The 18893-nt window shown below is 42.5% G+C and overlaps 2 protein-coding genes across 2 annotated transcripts; both read left to right on the forward strand.

The window, feature by feature from the left end:
• The first annotated feature begins 236 nt into the window (after window positions 1-236).
• calm2a (calmodulin 2a (phosphorylase kinase, delta)) lies at window positions 237-4631 on the forward strand. Its single transcript, XM_071481254.1, has 6 exons — window positions 237-375; window positions 1249-1279; window positions 2695-2838; window positions 2927-3033; window positions 3112-3247; window positions 3341-4631. Exons 1-6 carry the CDS (start codon window positions 373-375, stop codon window positions 3367-3369), a joined length of 450 nt encoding a protein of 149 aa, XP_071337355.1. The 5' UTR covers window positions 237-372; the 3' UTR covers window positions 3370-4631.
• Window positions 4632-6175: 1544 nt separating this feature from the next.
• stpg4 (sperm-tail PG-rich repeat containing 4) lies at window positions 6176-15032 on the forward strand. Its single transcript, XM_071481252.1, has 6 exons — window positions 6176-6406; window positions 7130-7384; window positions 7918-7982; window positions 8287-8332; window positions 12699-12803; window positions 14180-15032. Exons 1-6 carry the CDS (start codon window positions 6236-6238, stop codon window positions 14285-14287), a joined length of 750 nt encoding a protein of 249 aa, XP_071337353.1. The 5' UTR covers window positions 6176-6235; the 3' UTR covers window positions 14288-15032.
• Window positions 15033-18893: the final 3861 nt, after the last annotated feature.

Here is an 18893-nt window from a genome sequence, read left to right on the forward strand (position 1 = left end):
TTGTGCCGCATCACAGAGTAGCAGAAAGTATTCATGCGCCGTTATGTAGACCGCCAACGATACGTAAAGTTATGTCTAATATCGCTGTCGAAACACGCGCGACGGTCGTACATGGGTATTTCAGATGTTTATCAATTTTTCTGGGTCGCTATTAATTTCTATTAAACATGTATTCGATTAATTTAGAAACTGAGGAAATGGGAAGTTGGCGGAGTGATATTGAAAAGAGGAGGAGTTTAGGACAGCCGTTAAAGGCGAGTCCAGTTGCCTCCGTCTCAGTGTGTTCATAGAGATTGTGAGTCCGCAGAGACCCAGTGTTGGCTCTGGTTGTTAAGGATTTTGTCGTGAACCGGTCGCTGTATCCACATCGAAATGGTAAGAAGAACGGGATTGTGCATTCTCTCTAGTCTAGAGTTGATTTATAGTCCCTTAGCAGTTGTCGTATTGTACTTGTTCAGAATTAATTTCAGTGTAACATAACGTAACCAGTGGCTAAGCCTAAGCCAATATAAACGGTGCGCTGTAACTACCGCAGTGCCGGCTAAGCAAATGACAGCTTGCTAGTCGCTACGTTGTCAGACAAAGCTAAGGTTAGCTAAAGCTGGGCTGCTCTGAATGAATGCAGAAACACCCATGTAATGTTAGCGTAGTTACACTTCAAACAGTGCATGAGAGCTACGTTTCCTCATAATGTTGCTATTGTGCAAGCCAAACTTTGTAATATCTGGTTTGTTAAACTGTGACGATGTCCGTTTTGTTAAATACGTGCTTTGTCCAAGTTGGGGATAGGCGGTGATCGAGAAGTGTTTGCCAAATGCTGCTTTGGTTGTGACGACTGTTGTATTAGTTAGTTATTCTGCTATAAATCTGAAACGTTGGTGTTTAAGGTTAAAAACGATAGCTAGCTAACTTTAGCTCCTCGTAGCTAACACTTACCGCCAAATTGTAAGTCATTCATTGTCTATGGCAAAGTTCCCGTCATCGAGCATTCAAATGTAGACCAGTCTAACGTTTCAAGGGCAAGCGGAGTCTCATATTTTGTCGATATTTATTTCGAGTTCAGAGATAAGCTTGCTAGCTATCGGCACGAAAATGTCTCTATTGTGTATACTGCTTACATGGCTATCATGTGTTTTTTACCTACTGTGTAGCTATTACGAATTCGGATGACCCTTTAAGATGGAAAAACTAATTCGGGATATTTTGCTCCATGGCATGCTATTAATTACTTCATCTTCCTTTTTACAGGCTGATCAGCTTACAGAAGAGCAGATTGCTGGTAAGACACCGCTGCACTGATCTTCTACTTTCCTCATATCTTCCAAAGTGGCCTGCTTTATGGATCCTTGCATCCCTTGCAGTGGATTTATACTTTTGCCTTTTAAGGCATTCCACAGGGCACCCTACTCGTCATAAAACAGGAATGAATGAAACGGCTGTTGCTTGCTGGCTCAGGAACGCAGAAGGACTCCCTCATGGAAAACTTTGCATTTTCATGGTTGCTATGTAATAAATGATGTAATCTGCAAGGGCTGTGTATTCTGGTGAGGTGTTGGCCGTCGCCTTTTACATGCTGTGCATGTGTCCTTTGCCCTGGGTGTGTTCTCATCAGATGGAACGCTTCAAGAACAGTTGCAGCAGTAATCTGGGTTTAGTATACTGGTTTCCTAAGATGTTGTAATGTAAATCATGCAGGAAGGGTGTCTCTGTGCTGCCAGTGTGTTCTCGCTCAGACTTCCTGAAATGTGTGCAGTTCATGCTTAGAATGGGGCACCACTGCCTTTGTTGACTTGATTCGGCTCAGGTCTCAGGTTTTACAATATACTGATCATACTCTTACTGTATTTCATGGTATCACCTTTAAGTGAGTAAACATTTACTTGATGTTTGCTGATATGACAGTTTTTAGATTGTTTGTATAAACAGCACGACATGAACAGTACAAATGTGTACTGTTGACTTGGGGTAATGAATAGTAATTTAATGTACCATAAGCAACTGCATCGGTGGTGGGTTTTTAATGGCTCATACCAGAGAAAATGGACCTCCCTGATGTTTTCTCTGGTTGATGTGGATGGAAGGCCTTTCCTCATAACGAAAAGGGTGTTGCCCTGTGCGTTTGACCCTGCAAATGGCAGGGTAGGTTGTAGTTTTAATGACGCTGACAAGCTGCTGCATGCCACTACACACAGCCCACTGGCCTCATCACATTTGATGTGTGTCATCATTCCTCATCCCTCACGGCTTCACCAAACTACAGAGGCTGTCATTCATTTATGATGTGACTCTGCCCTGCTGCTTGGTCTCGTGGTCGCTGTCCTTGTTTAGCCAGAAACGACTGCAGTTGGAACTCAAAACAGAAGGGCTTGTCATTATGCTGTACCTAGTTTATAACTGAAACATTAGTGATGTAATGCCCTTTTTGAGACTTCAGCCAATTCAAGGTTTGAGTCAGTGTTGTATTGCAGGCTTAAGGTGAGATGAAGTATTAATGCAGGGTGGACTGGCAACATTTACATAGATTTTTAATGAGTTTTTTTTTTTTTTTAAGCTGGAATGAGCCTTCTGCAGTATTTTGTTTGTTTTTTACAACCACCATTATACTGTCTTGCCAGATTTGTTGTGCATATTTAGCTGTCGGTGTGACATCTGTGCCTTACTCAAGAAGCACATTCTCTTCTCTTTTGCAACCAGAATTCAAGGAGGCATTTTCGCTTTTTGACAAGGATGGAGATGGCACCATCACCACCAAAGAGCTGGGCACAGTCATGCGCTCTTTGGGCCAGAACCCCACAGAGGCAGAGCTGCAGGACATGATCAATGAAGTGGACGCTGATGGTGAGAACTCAATCTGGCTTTGAAGTACACACATACAGTCAATGTGCTGGATGGGAATACCACATCAATGTCTGTTTTCTGTCTTCAGGAAATGGAACGATAGACTTCCCAGAGTTCCTGACCATGATGGCCAGGAAGATGAAGGACACAGACAGTGAAGAGGAGATCAGAGAAGCATTCCGTGTCTTTGACAAGGTAAAAGCTGTCTGCATTCCCACATACGTGTATGTACAGGAGTTTTTGAATTTGCTTACTGACTGATCTGAATTTCAGGATGGCAATGGATACATCAGTGCTGCTGAGCTGCGCCATGTGATGACAAACCTTGGAGAGAAGCTGACTGATGAGGAAGTTGACGAGATGATCAGGGAAGCAGACATTGATGGAGATGGACAGGTCAACTATGAAGGTTGGTAGCTGTTGTGCTTGATAATTTTTCATCTGCTTGGGTCACTCATTGGATATTGATTCACAACTTTATTTTCCCCTCTCTTTCCTGCAGAGTTCGTACAAATGATGACGGCGAAGTGAAGGCCTTGTACAGATTTCGTATATAAATAATTTGCCTTTTTTTTCTTTGTGTAATTTATCTGTAAAATCTTAATAGCCCCCCTTTGTCCCTGCCCCTTCTGCTGTCCAAAGGAACTGCATGTAAACTGCATAGGCTCTTGTCCCCATGTCCCTTTCTTTTGCTGTCATGGTGTTTTGGAGTGACGGAACGGTCATACAACCAGAAGCCTGCGGAGGCCCCTGGGAGCTGGAGAACTTCGAATCTTCCTGTCTTGTGTGCTCGGGGCCCCTCCACGCATGGCGACATTGGAAACCTGTCAGCTGGTTGTCACTTGGCAACACTGTTGGCATGGAAACAATGTAGAGGAGTTTAAACTCTGCATGGACTATGGACAAAGTATATATGGAAATCTCTCAGCATTGCACTACTGCAAAAAAAATGACACGGGTGTATCTCCTAGGTACTCGTACAAACTCTTTTTGTATCTGCTGTTCTATATACCAGAAAACAACTAATCTTATGCTTTTTAATGTTTTACTCACAACTTTTATTTTTCTTTCTTTCGTTTTCTTTTTTTTTTTTTATGGCCTCTGGTCATGCCTCAAATAATTCATTCCAAGTTGTATATTTTTGTTTTCCAATAAAATTTACAATCTACCCGGATATGAAAATTGTCTTGTTTTCTCAGTTAATGGATCCTTGAGTTTGTATACCCTGTAATAATTCCCATTTTTGTATTGAAGACAGGATGCTCCATTTTTGATAGGATTTTTTTCTTTTCCCTTGTTGCTTAGAATATACATGAAATGTTTACCATCTAAATTTAATGTGTCCTCTGTTAATTTCCCAAAAGCACTGAGGAGCATCAGCCAATGCCTCTTAATGTTCAGATAAGCTCAGATCAAATCTGTATTGTCATCACAATAGGAGGACTGAGTGGGATCAAAGGCTTCTATTGTGAAGTGCACACAATGGTACTAAACATTAGATTAGCCTTGTACTATCCAGCTCCCCTACTGACTATATAGGCCATGTGTTGTCTGCTACTGTTGGCACAGCACCATGTAGAAGCTGACTGCCTCATGTCTTACTTGGCATTTGCCCCCCAATCACAAGGAGCGGGTGATTGAGTGTACATCAGAAACCATGGTGTAAATAGAGGTGTACCTGTTTTTTTTTCTTTTGTTAATTTTGGATTATTGAGTTTGTTACAGTAGCTTGCAGAGATACTAAGTTTGTTATTTTGATGAATGACAAAATAAAGCTCTATTGTGGACCTCTGTTCCGCCTCCTGTGTGAATTTTATGCTTGCTGTTTATAAAATGCGCACTTGATCCTGTGCTGTGGTTAGATTAACACTTAAGGAATTTTAAAATCCTGTAACAAGTTTTAATTAGTGACTGGCTTGGTCAGTCATGCAAACAACATTTACAACATTACAAAATGCACTTCAGTAACAGCTGTACACAAAGAACTATGATGTAAATTGGCAGTTTATTTACAGTACACCTGCTTTGATTTTCCCTTTTGTGAAGCTGTGAATGAGGTGACTAGCTCCTTCACAGAGTGCATAGGAACACATTCAGTTTAAGACAAGGAACACCCTGACCCACAGCTATTTCAGGTGTGAATTGGTGACACGAGTGGCTCTCATCTTGTCAAAAGCAATTATCACAAGACTAAAAAAACTCACAGTTAGTGTTGTGGCAGTCTACTTACAAAAAGCTGCTGATTACACAGTACATGAAATGCTAGTCCCAGCCCTCCTCTGCATTCATGCGTGGTCCACTCAGGTGAGGGCTGTGAATGTACATCAGACACCATGATGAGAAGGGACGTCAATCACATGACCACTCCTCTGCCGCCTGTGTGGTTTCTCTCTCTGTGTTGTGTATTTTTCCTCATGTACTCTAAGGTCTCACAAGATTTCCTTGACAAGTAGTGTGAACATGAATTCTTCGTTCCTCCAAAACATGTGTTTCATGTAGCCTAGCAACCAGGCTGAATTTGGCTCTTTGGCTCCCAGAGCGAGATTTTCACTTCTGTTGATGCTGTACTGAGAGAGAGAGAGAGAGAGAGAGGCTGTGTGTGTGCTTGTACCTGACATCACTCCTCAGCCTGGTATGCCACTAGAGGTTAAGATTAGCATTTTATTTTAATTTCAAGAACCCCCTCTTACCACACACACGCACACACACACACACACACACACACACACACACACACATTACACTCTTATCTCCACTGTAGGTGACAACAGTGTTCAGAAACTGACTGATCAATAAAGTTCTCTTAATTTATTCATGTCAAAGGAGAAAATAAGCTGCATAACTGAACTATTGCTCATTTCATTGGAACACATTGTAGTCTGGAAACCAGTGCTTACAAACAACCTCACCACTTCCAGATACATGTTTTCCTGCTTTATCATGTCCTGGATTGCAGTTTGCACCTCAATGCCAACTTTTGATCTGTATATTCTAATCGATATCACAGTCTCCCTCCAAATATCACATGATGGCAGATAATGAGGATGAAGTAACTGCGGCATGTACAGTATGTGCCTTGGTGCTGGCTTGCTATTGTCTCTTACTCTCAGTATGTTGGTAGGTGAGTCTAAAATTAGCCCTCCGCCAGGCCAGCTTGTTGAAAAATTGATCAATAGTAGAGTCGCTGCTATAGTAACAGTCACAGTTTTAATGGTGGTCAGGTGTCACCGGATCGCCAGTCAAGCAGATAGTGAACGACAATGGTTACAGTGCAGGATACAGCCACATGGAAAAACAAAGCCGTCTGTAAAGTCGGTGACATGTCCAGGGGAGGTAATAGAACAGACAAGGTAAGGATCTACTGTACCTTTAAAGCCCTCATAAGTCTGTGTGGTAAATGATGGGAAGTAGAACTGGTAAAGCACAGGATGATACATGTGGTAGATACATCAACAGATCGTTGTCAAAACTGAAACAGTCTGTGTTGTGGCTCGTATCCTGTTATCTGCAGGGTGATGACAAAGTGGACCTGTGTGGCCGGGGGAGCTGGTGGCTGGCAACGCTGAAAGTAGGTGTCACGCTGCAGTTTGGTGTCATGACCTGTCCTCAGAGCAGAGGCTACTACATTACCTTCTGATCAGGCCCAAGCACTTGTGACTGGCTTGTGGCGCATTAGCTCATATGTAACTATAGTATCACTGTACTGCCTTCAGTTAGATTCCAATAGCTTTGATTTGAGCATGATAAACAGAGCGGAGCCTCATAAACATATCATTGTTCCTGCAACGTGTATAGTTTTCAATTACGGTTTTTTATTGCACAGCACTTTCCCATTGCCACTTTCTAAAGTCTGCCGTGTGCCAAACACTTACACTACAGTGAGTCCAGTCTCTAAGTGCCTCACAGTGCATTTATCATAATAACACATAGACCTAATTAATTATCAGTTTATCTTAATGTGATCCCAGCTCTCAGGCTCCATTGTTAATCAGCTTCCTTTCTTCTTTCTAGTAATGTATTCCATGCAGCAAACAGCAGGCCAGCTGCCTGATGTGTCTAGCATCTATTAACAGTGTAGCACATTTATTATGTAATACATATAAGCTTAAAGGTTAAGTATAAAAATTCAGTCAAAGCCAGTGCTCCAGTTGTCTGATGCGGATTTAGCTCACACAGACAACGACGTAGTGATTCCTACAACATGATAACAGCTCAGTAAATTGCCTATCCCTGCAACAGGCAATGTGATCACACACTCCCCCAATGCCCCCCGCCCCAAATCTTCTTCCAGGACACACCCATCCCTGGCCTCTATCACATTCGAGACTTTATTGAGGAAGCTGAGCTGAACCCGGTGAGGAAGACTTACGGGTTTAAAGGTGTGGGTAGGAAAGCCCACACTCTGGGTGTACACAACGGGGATCTGCTGCTACCCGGGGCATATGACTACACTGACTCCACCCAGGAGGTCCTGAGGCACCAGGTGTCATACTCTTTCAAGAACTGTCCACGGCCTGACATCGTCACCCTCGGCATCAGAGACAAGGTGGGATTCAGATCCCTCCCTCCTCCTGGCACGTGCATTTGACCAAATATCAATTAAATAATTCAACATATTAGGAAATACACAAACTCACCTTGTTTTTTAGAATTAGATAAAAACTTTCACAACATTGTCCATCCTGGTTTTGACCACTTGTGGTGCTATGGAGCAATGCTTTTAACAGCGGGTCCTAGTTTGTTTGTATCCCAAGTATAAGTAAAATGTGATACACATTCATGCTGATGGTTTGTAGCAGGAACGGTTGCTCCATCACAGGCCTCTACACCACCTTGATTCTAGTATTTCTTAGCATAAGCAGTATTTATTAGTTGTTTTGTTTTAATATAATTTCGGCTGCGGTGTCTAAATATCATCACAGTACTTTGCTTAAAATTGCAGTAGGTGCTCTTCAAAATGTACCTGCAGCAGACTAGCTGAACGAATGTATTGAGATGTATTGTAAACAGAAAAAACAAGCCCATGGTGATACTGTCATGTATATTTAAACACCTCTTTATCTTTATTCCCTGTGCCAGGATATAAACACTTCACCGTGTGACTACAACGTGACACCGAAACCAGTGGAGAAGATTCCCTGCAAGTGAGCTCTCGACAGACAGCCTCTCTCTAACGCTCAGATCACAGCAGAGCAGACATCCCATGAATCATGCCTTGATCGCTGAGTCCTTCCTCCCCGTTCAACTTCTTCTTCCCTTTCTCATCTTCCTCACATTTCAAAGATGAAGGAGCAACCACCAATCTGCTCTCTCATTTTCACTACCTCTGATCATGCACGGCCTTACTCTTTTCTTCTCTCTCTCTTCCCCTCACTGTTCTCCTCTCTTCTTTTTTTTTGACAGCCACCAACCCACCCCCCCCTTCTCTCTTCTCTCCTCCCCTTGCAGGCATGTGATGTTTCGGTCGACTGTGCAACGGATCAGCTTTCCTCCTGTAAGTATCTGGTCACCAAGACTAGTTATTAGAACCATTCAGTTCTTTCCATTGCCCACAAAAAGGCTTCAATACAATACACTTTCAATAGGTTTTGATTGCAAGTTCTGAGCCAATGTGTATCTGCCATGTGCTGTACATGGGCTAGTTATGACAACCACAAGGGTCAAAGAAAACTGACTCCACAGTCTGATTGTACCATTTGACCCATTCGAGGGCCTGTTATGGCGCTGTACTGGCTGACCAGTCAGCTTTGGTTCATATTGCAGCGTGCTGCTGCCTAACCCCGTGTGTCCATGCTGGTAGCTGATGGATATTTGAGCCATGCTGGCAGGTGCTGAGTGTTGACAGAGAAGGAAAGGCGCTAAGAAATCCCGAGGGTGTTATTACTGCAGAGATGGGAGCAGTTTTCTGCTGTTAGTGGTGTCATAGCGACTCTAAGACAAGTTTATTGTCAAAGGTTAAGCAGCTACACAAATCCCGCAGCGAAGTTAACTGAAAGCTCCGATCATACAGACAGCTGTCGTGACAGAGCTGGACAGACATTAGTGGATCTAAGTTGAGGCGTCTTAATGGTTTATACTGGGAAGGCTAGGTCCAGCCTGAGATGGGAGACAAGAATTTTTAGACTTCTCTGAGCGTGGACTCTCAGCACAGAGTAAAATTTATTTCCACGCATTTGAAAATAAGCCTCCAGTGAGCTGGAGATGTTTGGAAACACAACAAAAAGCATATATATACTTTTTTATGATTGAACTTAATTTCTCCATCCTGAGGCCACAGTGTGTCCTAGATTTACATGTTGTGCTTTTTTGCTATATCAGCTGCACGTGATGCTCCGAAGGAACAAATCCTCCCTTGAGATTCAAGCCCGTTTGAATTAAAATCATAATCCCATACATTTTCATATGAATAGATATCCTACTCTCTATTGCTCGAGCAGAAACGTGATTCAGCCGACAACTACTGCATGAGAACTTGCTGATCGAAACACCTGCTGGCTGGTCAGTTCACCACTTTTGTCCACACAGAAATATCTCAACAACTATTGGGGATTTCCATTAGAATTTGTACAGACATCTCCAAATGACTTTTCCTCATGAGGTAGACATGTTTGTTTTTTAACGCCATATCTTGACATGGCAGCTATTTGATGGATTGCATTGAAATGTAATACAGATAGCCCCACCACGAGCTTGACCTTTGCAGTTTTAAGTGAAGTATCTAGACGTTTCTTTGGATGGACTTCATGGCCCGTTCAGGATGATCTCTATTAACTCCGGTGATCCTTTTACTTTTCATCTGGTACCATACACCTTCAGCTTAAAATGGTTTTTATCCAGTACTTTGTGTTTAGTGCTAATTGGTTACCATTATACCTGGTAACCCTCAGCATTGTCATTGTGAACATGTTAGCTTGCTGACATTAGCATTAGCAAGTTCTGTGCTTAGCCACTTGCATGGTTGTAATGCCTTTTTGTTTGCTGAGAAAAAAACCCACTACATTAATTTTTTTATATGTATATGGAGGCAAAACAGCCTCATTTTCCAAATCAAAAAACTCAAGAATATCTCATATTAATTTCACCTCATTTTAAAAGGTCTTCAATGCACCAATCAAAAAGAGGTCAAAGTTTAAAAGTTGCACAGACACTCAGAGCATGTGCCACATTTCTAATGTGCGGTGCCACTGCAGGAAAGTAGGCCAGGTGCTTTGGCTCAAACACACTTACACACATCTGTAAAAGAGTTTTACTGCTGTCCACCGGCTCCTCTGAAATACACCTGCATTAGCACCTTTGGGAGCATCAGCCAGGCGCATGGGGGCCAGTTGCAGAGGATCAAGTGAACTGACAACTGGGTTCAAATGGCACAAAATGGTAGCCGTCATTCCTCCAAGGAGTAAAGGAGAGAAAAAGACACCTTCCTGTCTTCTTCTGTCAGAATCAGAGAGCGGCTGAAAATGAAAGGCTAGTCCTGTGTTCAGGGACAGGGAGACAGTTTTATGTCTGAGGAGGAGGGTGGAGGGGGGTGATGCTATTTCTGCATGGCACGCCGCTGGTGATGACCAGTATGTGTGTTAGTGGGTAAGAGAAAAGGAGAAGTGAAAGGCAAGGAGAGTTGGCGGGGGGGGGGGGGACTTTTGATAGAGACTGACTCTAACATACCTAATCAACAGATCTACTGGCAAAGACCATAAAGTCATGGTCAAATGATATGTCATAGGTCTTAAAAATATTGGTATGGGTCCCTAAAATAGTTCTGGTGTATACTGATAGGGCATCCTTCAGATGAGTGGCGTATCAGCACAGTATAACAATAGAGTTTTAATGAGTGCAAGTCCAAGGGTGTGAGAATTAATCTCTCATTTGGCATTAAAAAGGTTAGAGGTCATGATGTGCAGTAGGCAAATCTACAGTAAGACTGGCTCTGACTGAACTGTAAGCTAGCTTGGTTTGGATTCCTAAGAATAGTTTCAGTTAAGGTGCCATAAAAATTAGATCCTCATGAGGCTGGGTTAGAAAATGTTTAGCTATAGGGAATGTGAAGCTGTGTTCAATTTGGGGTAACTGACGTCATCATCATCATCATCATCATCCTGCTGCCTTTCTGCATTTAAACCTAAAGAATCCTCTTTTTGTGCACACACTGTTGGACCAGTAAAATCACATCTCCATCCATATATACATAACCAAAAACTAAACATATAGCCCACTGCAAGTTGAAACCCACATTTTTTTTAACAAGGTGCAAGATTTCAGCAAATAATTTTTACTAATAATGCGACTGATCAAACCCAATGCCTATGACTCAATAAAATAATCACACAGCTTAATGTTTTATTGTGGTGGTTTAATTATTGGGCCATAAAAAGGAGTACCACCTTACCTTTGTATTGTAGGTTCTCTCAGTTTGCTGGCTTGTGAATTAGGAAATCTTGCACCCAGCTTCAGCAAAACTGTTCATAAACTCTTAGGGATTTATCACTTGGCCGACATCCGTTTAGAGTTTCAATTTGGGACTCCATGACAGTTGATAGAGGAGCAGTCTCATGGCTTTGGATGGAAAATATGTCATGTTGTCATGCCTATAATTTTCCAGGAAATTATAAACACTTGTACAGAGTCTCTTCTAATGATTGTCTGTGGTTGATCAATATAAAATCACAGATTGTGACAGGTGTTTACACTGCAGTCATTTCGAATATGACTCATTGCATTAATGGAAAAGAGTACCATTCTCATACTAATGTTACAAGTATAATATGGATTGTATGAATAATATGGAGTGCACCAGTGCTCTTTACAGTTTTTATATGCTCGTGTTTTGTTTTTAAGTTTAACCTCTCTTTCACTTGCAGGTCATTTCTCTAACTTTGTGTATAGGCCCATTTAGCACTACCACAGTGCTGCTGTTTCTCACTGGAGTATGTGTCAAAAATGTCTGTCAAAGTAGCGTGCGGTTAAAACAAAGCTGAGCAATACAAGGATGTGAGTCACAAAGAAAATTGCCGCTAAACTGTAATCTCTGGGGTTTCCAGCTGCTTTATTTCTAAATAGTGAAAATATCTGTAGCTGTTGTGACGTCATGGAAATATGTTTTCTACCTCAATGCTGTGTGGACATCCTCTATTGTTTGTAAATGCAAAATCTACTGGGCCTGAGGTAAAAGTTATGGTATACTATGGTATACTACAATCCAGTTGGTTTTAAAACCTCTGGCTTACTGAGCCTCTGTCCAATGACCAAGCTTCTTGGTACAAAATACTGACATTTTCAAAAAAATAATGTTGGAGAAAAAATCCAAATGAGAAAGACCAAGATATTTGCGTTTAGCTGACAAAAACAACAATAAGAATTAACAGGCTGCTAAAAAGCTACTTCATTTGTTTTTGTAATTTACATTTAAACAAAAGTAATACACAAAACAAAAATCATATGTACATATATATCAACCCATATTAATTCTGTACTAATGAAAGTAATTTACAAGTAGAGATGAGTGAGCCATTATGACTACATTGTACATTATCATTCATCCATTATGGTCATGTGTCAGTCTGAAGCCTTTTTCTGGTCAAAGCCTTTTTACATGCCACTCACAGCACTTCCACTTTGTGCAGTGAAGCTCTTCTAAAACACCAAGTTACATTATGAATATTAATTAATTATTAATCATATTGACATTTTCAAATCAAGAAAACATGGGAAAAACTCTCATTACATGGTAATGATTATATGCTAGCCTTCTTCAACAGCATATTGATGCTCAAAAAATCAATCATCAATCAATCAATCAATCAATCAATCAATCAATCAATCAATCAATCAAACTCTCACTCAGTAACACCTTCCCACCACCACAGAAGGAGGGACCTGCTCCATGTCACTACAATCCCCAGACCAGACCTGAGAAAGGCATCACTTCCTGCTTCAAATCCACTTTACCTCGGCTCCACTATGTGCACCCAGTGAGTCCAGGGCTTCACATTTACACCTCCTCCATAGTTGCACATATAGTTACCATCTGTAAACATGCACAATGTGTACTTATACTTGTTACTGTTTTTTATGGAATTGATTTCCATATAATTGATGAAACTGTATCATATTTTAGCTTCAGAAAGTATCTAGACCGCCTCACTTTTTGCACATTTTGTTGCATTGTAGACTGAAAACTCTTATTTACAGAAGTTATCAGACCCTCTGCTACAAATTATGGTCAGGTGCATCTTCTTTGCTTGATTAGAGTCCACTTGTGGCAAACTGAATTTGTTGTACATAGTTTAGAAAGGCACATGCCTGTTTATATACAGTGGGTTGATCTTATATACACTACATGACAAGACAAGAACCAAGCTGTGAAGTCTAAGGACCTCCCTGTAGACCTCTGCATTAAAGTTGTGGTGTATAAAACATTTCAAAGCTTTGATCGTTCGCAGGAGAATGGTGAATGTGAAATAATTGCGAAATGAAAGAAGTCTGGAACTACCAGGACTCTTCCTAGAGTTGGCTGTCTGGCCAAACTGAACCCAATGGTCAGTCTGACTGAGCTTCAGAAGTCCTCTGAAGAGACGGGAGAACCAGCCGGAAAGACAACCATCTCAGCAGCACTCCATCAATCAGGCCTTTATGTTAGAGCGGCTAGATGGAAGCCACTTTGAGTAAAAGGCATATCATATGACAACCCTCTTGGTGTTTGCTAAACGGCACTTAAAGGACTCTGAGAGCAAGACACAAAAGATTCTCTGGTCTGATGAGACAAATACTGAATCATTTGGCAGAATTTTGGTGTTTGACAAAAACACCAAAGTCAAACACCAGATAATGCTAATACCATCCCTGTGATGAGCCATGGTGGTCAGAACTGAGAGAAGGATAAATGCAGCCAAATACAATGGTTCACCCTTCAGTACGAAAAAAAAACAAAAAATGCTGGAATGACTTTGGGACAAATCTCTGAAGATGGCACTTCACAGACACTCCCCATCCAATCTGACAGAGCTTGAGAGGATCCAAATCCAGAGACTTACCCAAGAAAACAGGAAACTGTATTTGTTTCTACAAAGTACTGAATTAAGGGGCTGAATACTTTTGTAAATGAGAGATTCAGTTTTTGTGAAACTGATGGGCAAAAATGAAAATTTGAAAAAAAAAAATCTCTAACATAATGAAGTGAATTATCTGAAGACTTCCTGAAGCAACTGTACATAACAGGATGCGGCAAAGAAAACATACCTCCTACACTAGACAAGAATGGAGAACAGATAAGCATACCGTAGATAAGCAACTGCAGACCATTCTGTAAATACTTTACATGTAATCGTATTGTCTTTGTGTTCCACAGAAGACCCCCGGACCAGGGGCCTGCGAACCTTGCTGGAAGTTGGGTGACCGTCTGAACACAGAGGTTGTGGACCCCTCGTTTAGCCTCTTTTTCCGCAACCATCCCTAGTGTGGACTTGATTTCCCATAATGTCCCATTCCTTCTACCATCTCCTCCTCCTGTCAACCTACTGGCAGGGCACACTTGACTCTGCCTTACTGATCCAAACAATAAGTAAAATCATGACCGCACTAACGAAAGAAAACCTCCAGTCTCTCTTTACTCGGACCAGTGTTTTTCTGCACGTCAGTGAGGGATTTTGTGGGCTGCCAACGACATAATCAGTTACATTCATTGTACTCAAATCCCTTTGGTGATGCCAGCCAGGGAAGCAGAATGATCTTATCTGCAACAAAGGGTACTTCATTCCACTTAACTACATGTTCCCGGTATTGCTCTCTCCCTTCATTTCTCCTCTTGCCTGCTCTCGCCCCTCTCTCCCTCTCTGTTGGCAGTCAGGCTGCTTCGCCTTCCTACTATCTCTGCCCTGCGATGCACTCAGGAGGAGGAATGCTGCTCAGCCATGCGTCACATGCACATAGCTTAGTGTGGCATGCTGCACCCTCAGATAACACATTCAGCATTAGGGGCCAAAGCAGTGGCACACAATAAAACAGCTATTCTTATCGCTACCTACTCTGCATACTCACGCTTTCTTTCGATGAACCAAACAAATGCGGGCAATAATGTTGGGACACGGAGAGCAGAGGAGATAGGAATCACCTGAGCGTGGAACATAATGGTGGTGTAGATTACAACAGAACAGGGAAAAAGTACAAAAATAACAACAAACACATTGCAGATCTCTTATTGGTACGATCCCGGACAACGTTTCTTTATCTGCTACTTATTCAGAGAAGGGTTTTGCTGAGCATATATATGCACTTTATTAGCACTGATTCATATTCATAGAGTTAGACGCAGAGCAGCAGAATTTTGTGCCGCGGCCAGTTGGGCAGTTGTTGAGGGAGCGCAGAGTTATAATCATCCATACACTGCCCACCCAGATTCAGCTATCAGATCCAAAGAAGAAAAGATGTACAACAGTAATTAAAGCCCACTGGATTGAGCTTTATTTTAGTGCATGAATAATCACCCATAGCAACTAATTACACAGCACAGTGCCATTAGCGAACAGTAACATAGCTGATTCATTGATAGAAAATTAGTTGTGACTTTGACAGAGGATCTGGACACATTTCTGTGTGTTTATGATTGCAAAAGATTTGCTTACACGCTTTCCATGTAACTTAATAATGTGGTAAAATTTCAGTGTTGTGTTCGCAGCTTATGACCCAGCTCCCAAGTGGCTGGAAAACAATCACCACTGCCAACAACAACACATAAACAATCAATGCTCCTATAAGTCTGCTGCCCTAGTAAATAGCAGGACAAGGTGCACAGCTTGTAAGAAGAGACAACTGAAGCCATGTTTGTAGTGATGTAACTGGAAAACCTGGCACCGTCTGTGGAAATAGTAAACAATGGTTTTGCCCATTTGCCCCTCGACAAATGTTTTATCAGTCCTGGCAGACTGTAAACATCTGTGAGAAGATGAAGATACAACCTGCTGCTGGATAACAGGTAAAAAAAATTATTTAGTTCTTTTTTCTTTTTTTTTCCCTGAAGGTTTGAGTTGGGATTGCCAGCTGCAGTCTAGCTCTGGTGAAGAGTTGTTCATATCCAACATCTTAAACCGCCTCCACTTGTGGATTGACAGTCAGGGTCAGTTGACAGAGCAGTATCCACAGAGCTGGTGGAGACTATATGTTGTGTCACGTATAGGGATTATTTCTATTTCTATGTAACTATTTGGAGGACCTGGAAGCTTTGAGGTATTACATATACATATATTACAAAGAGCCATTGTGTTGACTGCTCTACATGTTCTGACATCAGTAAAGTGTTTTGTTTGGAAACACAGTCAGGCGAGGTATACACGACGTTATCACGGCACATCTACTAGGCCGAATTTAATCTCCACCACTCTGTTTTCCTTCAGTAGCCGGCACTTAAGAGCATGAAGAGGTTCAAGAGCTGGGCTCTTATTCCCCCTGTCATTATGGTAGAGACAAAGGAGCGCACACTTACACCCAGAGAGGAAGACAATCTTATTAACACTGGGCTTTGCGCGCAGCCTCTGGAGGGCTGGGCATGTGTATCCACTGCTTGTGAGGAAGATGCAATGAGAGAGATGTGAATGTGTGTGTGTGTGTGTGTGTGTTTGTGTGCGATGAGCAGCTATTCGGCCTGTGGTCAAGGCACCAAACCCCCAGTAATCTCTGTCCCTCTCAACCCCCGGCGCCCTTCCTCCCTTCTCATCTCAGTGATCTCCATAGTCCAGCACTGATCTCTGACATATGCCTCATACTGACGACTTAACACCCTCCATCTCCCAGAGCCTGCCTCGACCACAGGCATGGCCGGGCACCCGCTCTTTCGCTGTCAATCAAGCAAGCTGTTTCTTCAAAGAATACGCAAGCAGCCACGCAATGCCATGAATGCAAATGCTCGCATGCACGGATCCTTTTTAAAGATGATCTTGCAAAGTGATGCACAAAACTGCAAACCCTCATTTCTTAAAGGCTCTTATAACTGGATCATAACTGGATTCTTAAAATCATTTTTTTTTTAAATATAAAGGTTAAAAATGTTTATATTTATCACATAAATATATACTTTTTATATATATAAATAAGCACTTTACTGAAATATCAAAGTGGAACTTGCAGAAAATGACCTGCATGGTAGGTAACACGTGCACCACAGTAACGGCTTTACAAGCATGCACTTCACAAATCCTACCACACACAATCTTTTCGTCTGTGCTACTGTTTCCTGTGAGGGATTTTGAGAAGGTGATTTAAGTGCAATTTAAGATTTGAGTTGCGCTGACACAGTGGAGCTGTAGCACTTAAAGATCATAAGAGCATCTGGAGTCGGGGCAGGTCACACACGGAGCGCAAACATCAACTTCAGTTTCCGGGAACAGCTTAATGAGAACATTCAGCAAGCACATCGGCGCAGCACATCAGCGAGGGTCTGGGATAAATCTGTGTTTTTGGCAGCTTCCTACAGGAGCTGACCCTGCTACTCAGTGGTGCAGCTGGGCCAGAGTCAAGGACATCAAATTAACAGCTAACTCAGGACAACATGCTGTGAAAATGTGACACTGCTCCAGAATGATGACGAAGGCAGGCCGCTGGAATTTCCTAAGAATGTGAGGTTACTTAAAAATACCCATAATCCAATACTGGCGCAGGACAAATGCCATTATCAGTTGCTGAGTCCCGGCTAAAGGTCGCCAAACAAACAAACCCTCAAACAGAGCAGCCTTTGTTTGCCCATTGACATTGTGCTGAACTAAAATGGCCTCCCTGTATCACAGAACCGGCTGGGCTCCGTCTCCCTTTCTCCCCGGATGGATAACACGAGCACCTTGAGAATCTCCTGCCAGCAGTGAGAGGGTCAAACAAAGAGGTGGCAGGTTCAGAGGTGCTGCTCCCTTGTGTCTCCTTTAAGTCCAGGTCACATTCCCTCTCATCACCACATCCCACACTAAGGGTGATGACTGGCCAGCGGAGGAATTTAGCGGGCAGTGTGACATGCCAGGAGGGTGACCAGGTATCCTTTTACCCCCCCTCCTCCTCCCATCAGGCTGCTGACAGACACAATGGAGCAACATAACGCTTCTATTAAATGACATTTAAAAGTTTAATCAGCTCAAATGGGGGACTGTTAGCGAACAAGGGGGGGTCATTGTTTAAGTGGGTAATGGTGCTGGCACTGTTGTGGCATGTGTGGACGTAGACCAAAAGAGCTGGAGGCCGATCAGGTGAGCTGGAGTGACTGATGGAAGAGAACACGGCGCCTGCCAAGCTGCTGTTTGCTGCAGTGTTACTCGACTCTGTGCTCGATCATTTCAGCCTCATAAATGAGCATCAGAGCACGTCCAAAAATCTGTCTGATGCTGAGTGTGGCAACAATGTGAGAATAACTCAACTCTTATTGCAATTCGTTCTGCAGGGTTATCTGGGCTGTGTGCAGCCTGCAGAGCAGAAGAGTTTTTGTGTGTTTGAAAATGTGACCTTTTAGCCTTCACACTTTGTGTTCACAGCTGTATGATATTTTATACAGTAGAAAGTCCGAGGTATTTCTGAGAATATGCTGTATTCACTCCTCACCTTTAGGCAATGCACTGTCTTTTCATCATGTGAACTCTGAAAGCACTGTCACTCTGAACTCTGCTGGAGCACATTTGGCCCTCAGGGATGAACTATGTATACATCTACTGTACCGGCCATTTTATTTATAAATGAGATTATGGAACCGCATCTGATCCTCATAACCTCCATCACACCCCTCACCCATCCGTGACTCTCTGGCCTTGTTTGGACATCACAATGATGGTTTATGGTTTCCTCCTTGGCGCCCTACACCAGCACCTCCCAGCCCGTGCCCTCTATATGCCCCTGCAGAGCTGGCATCGACACACGCACATACACACAGGCACACATACACACATACACCACAATGACCTGAATAACAAGCCCACACACGCCTCACTCACCACTTTTTACTGTCAGTTATTTGTTTGTTATTGATTGTTATTCAATCTAATATGGCTGTGGCACATTTCATGATGCTGTGTATGGAGGTGGTGTAACGGAAACCT

This window comes from Trachinotus anak, unplaced genomic scaffold (assembly GCF_046630095.1).
Source record: "Trachinotus anak isolate AG129_WGS33_773 ecotype Australia unplaced genomic scaffold, CSIRO_AGI_Tana_v1 ptg000007l, whole genome shotgun sequence".
NCBI lineage: Eukaryota > Metazoa > Chordata > Actinopteri > Carangiformes > Carangidae > Trachinotus > Trachinotus anak.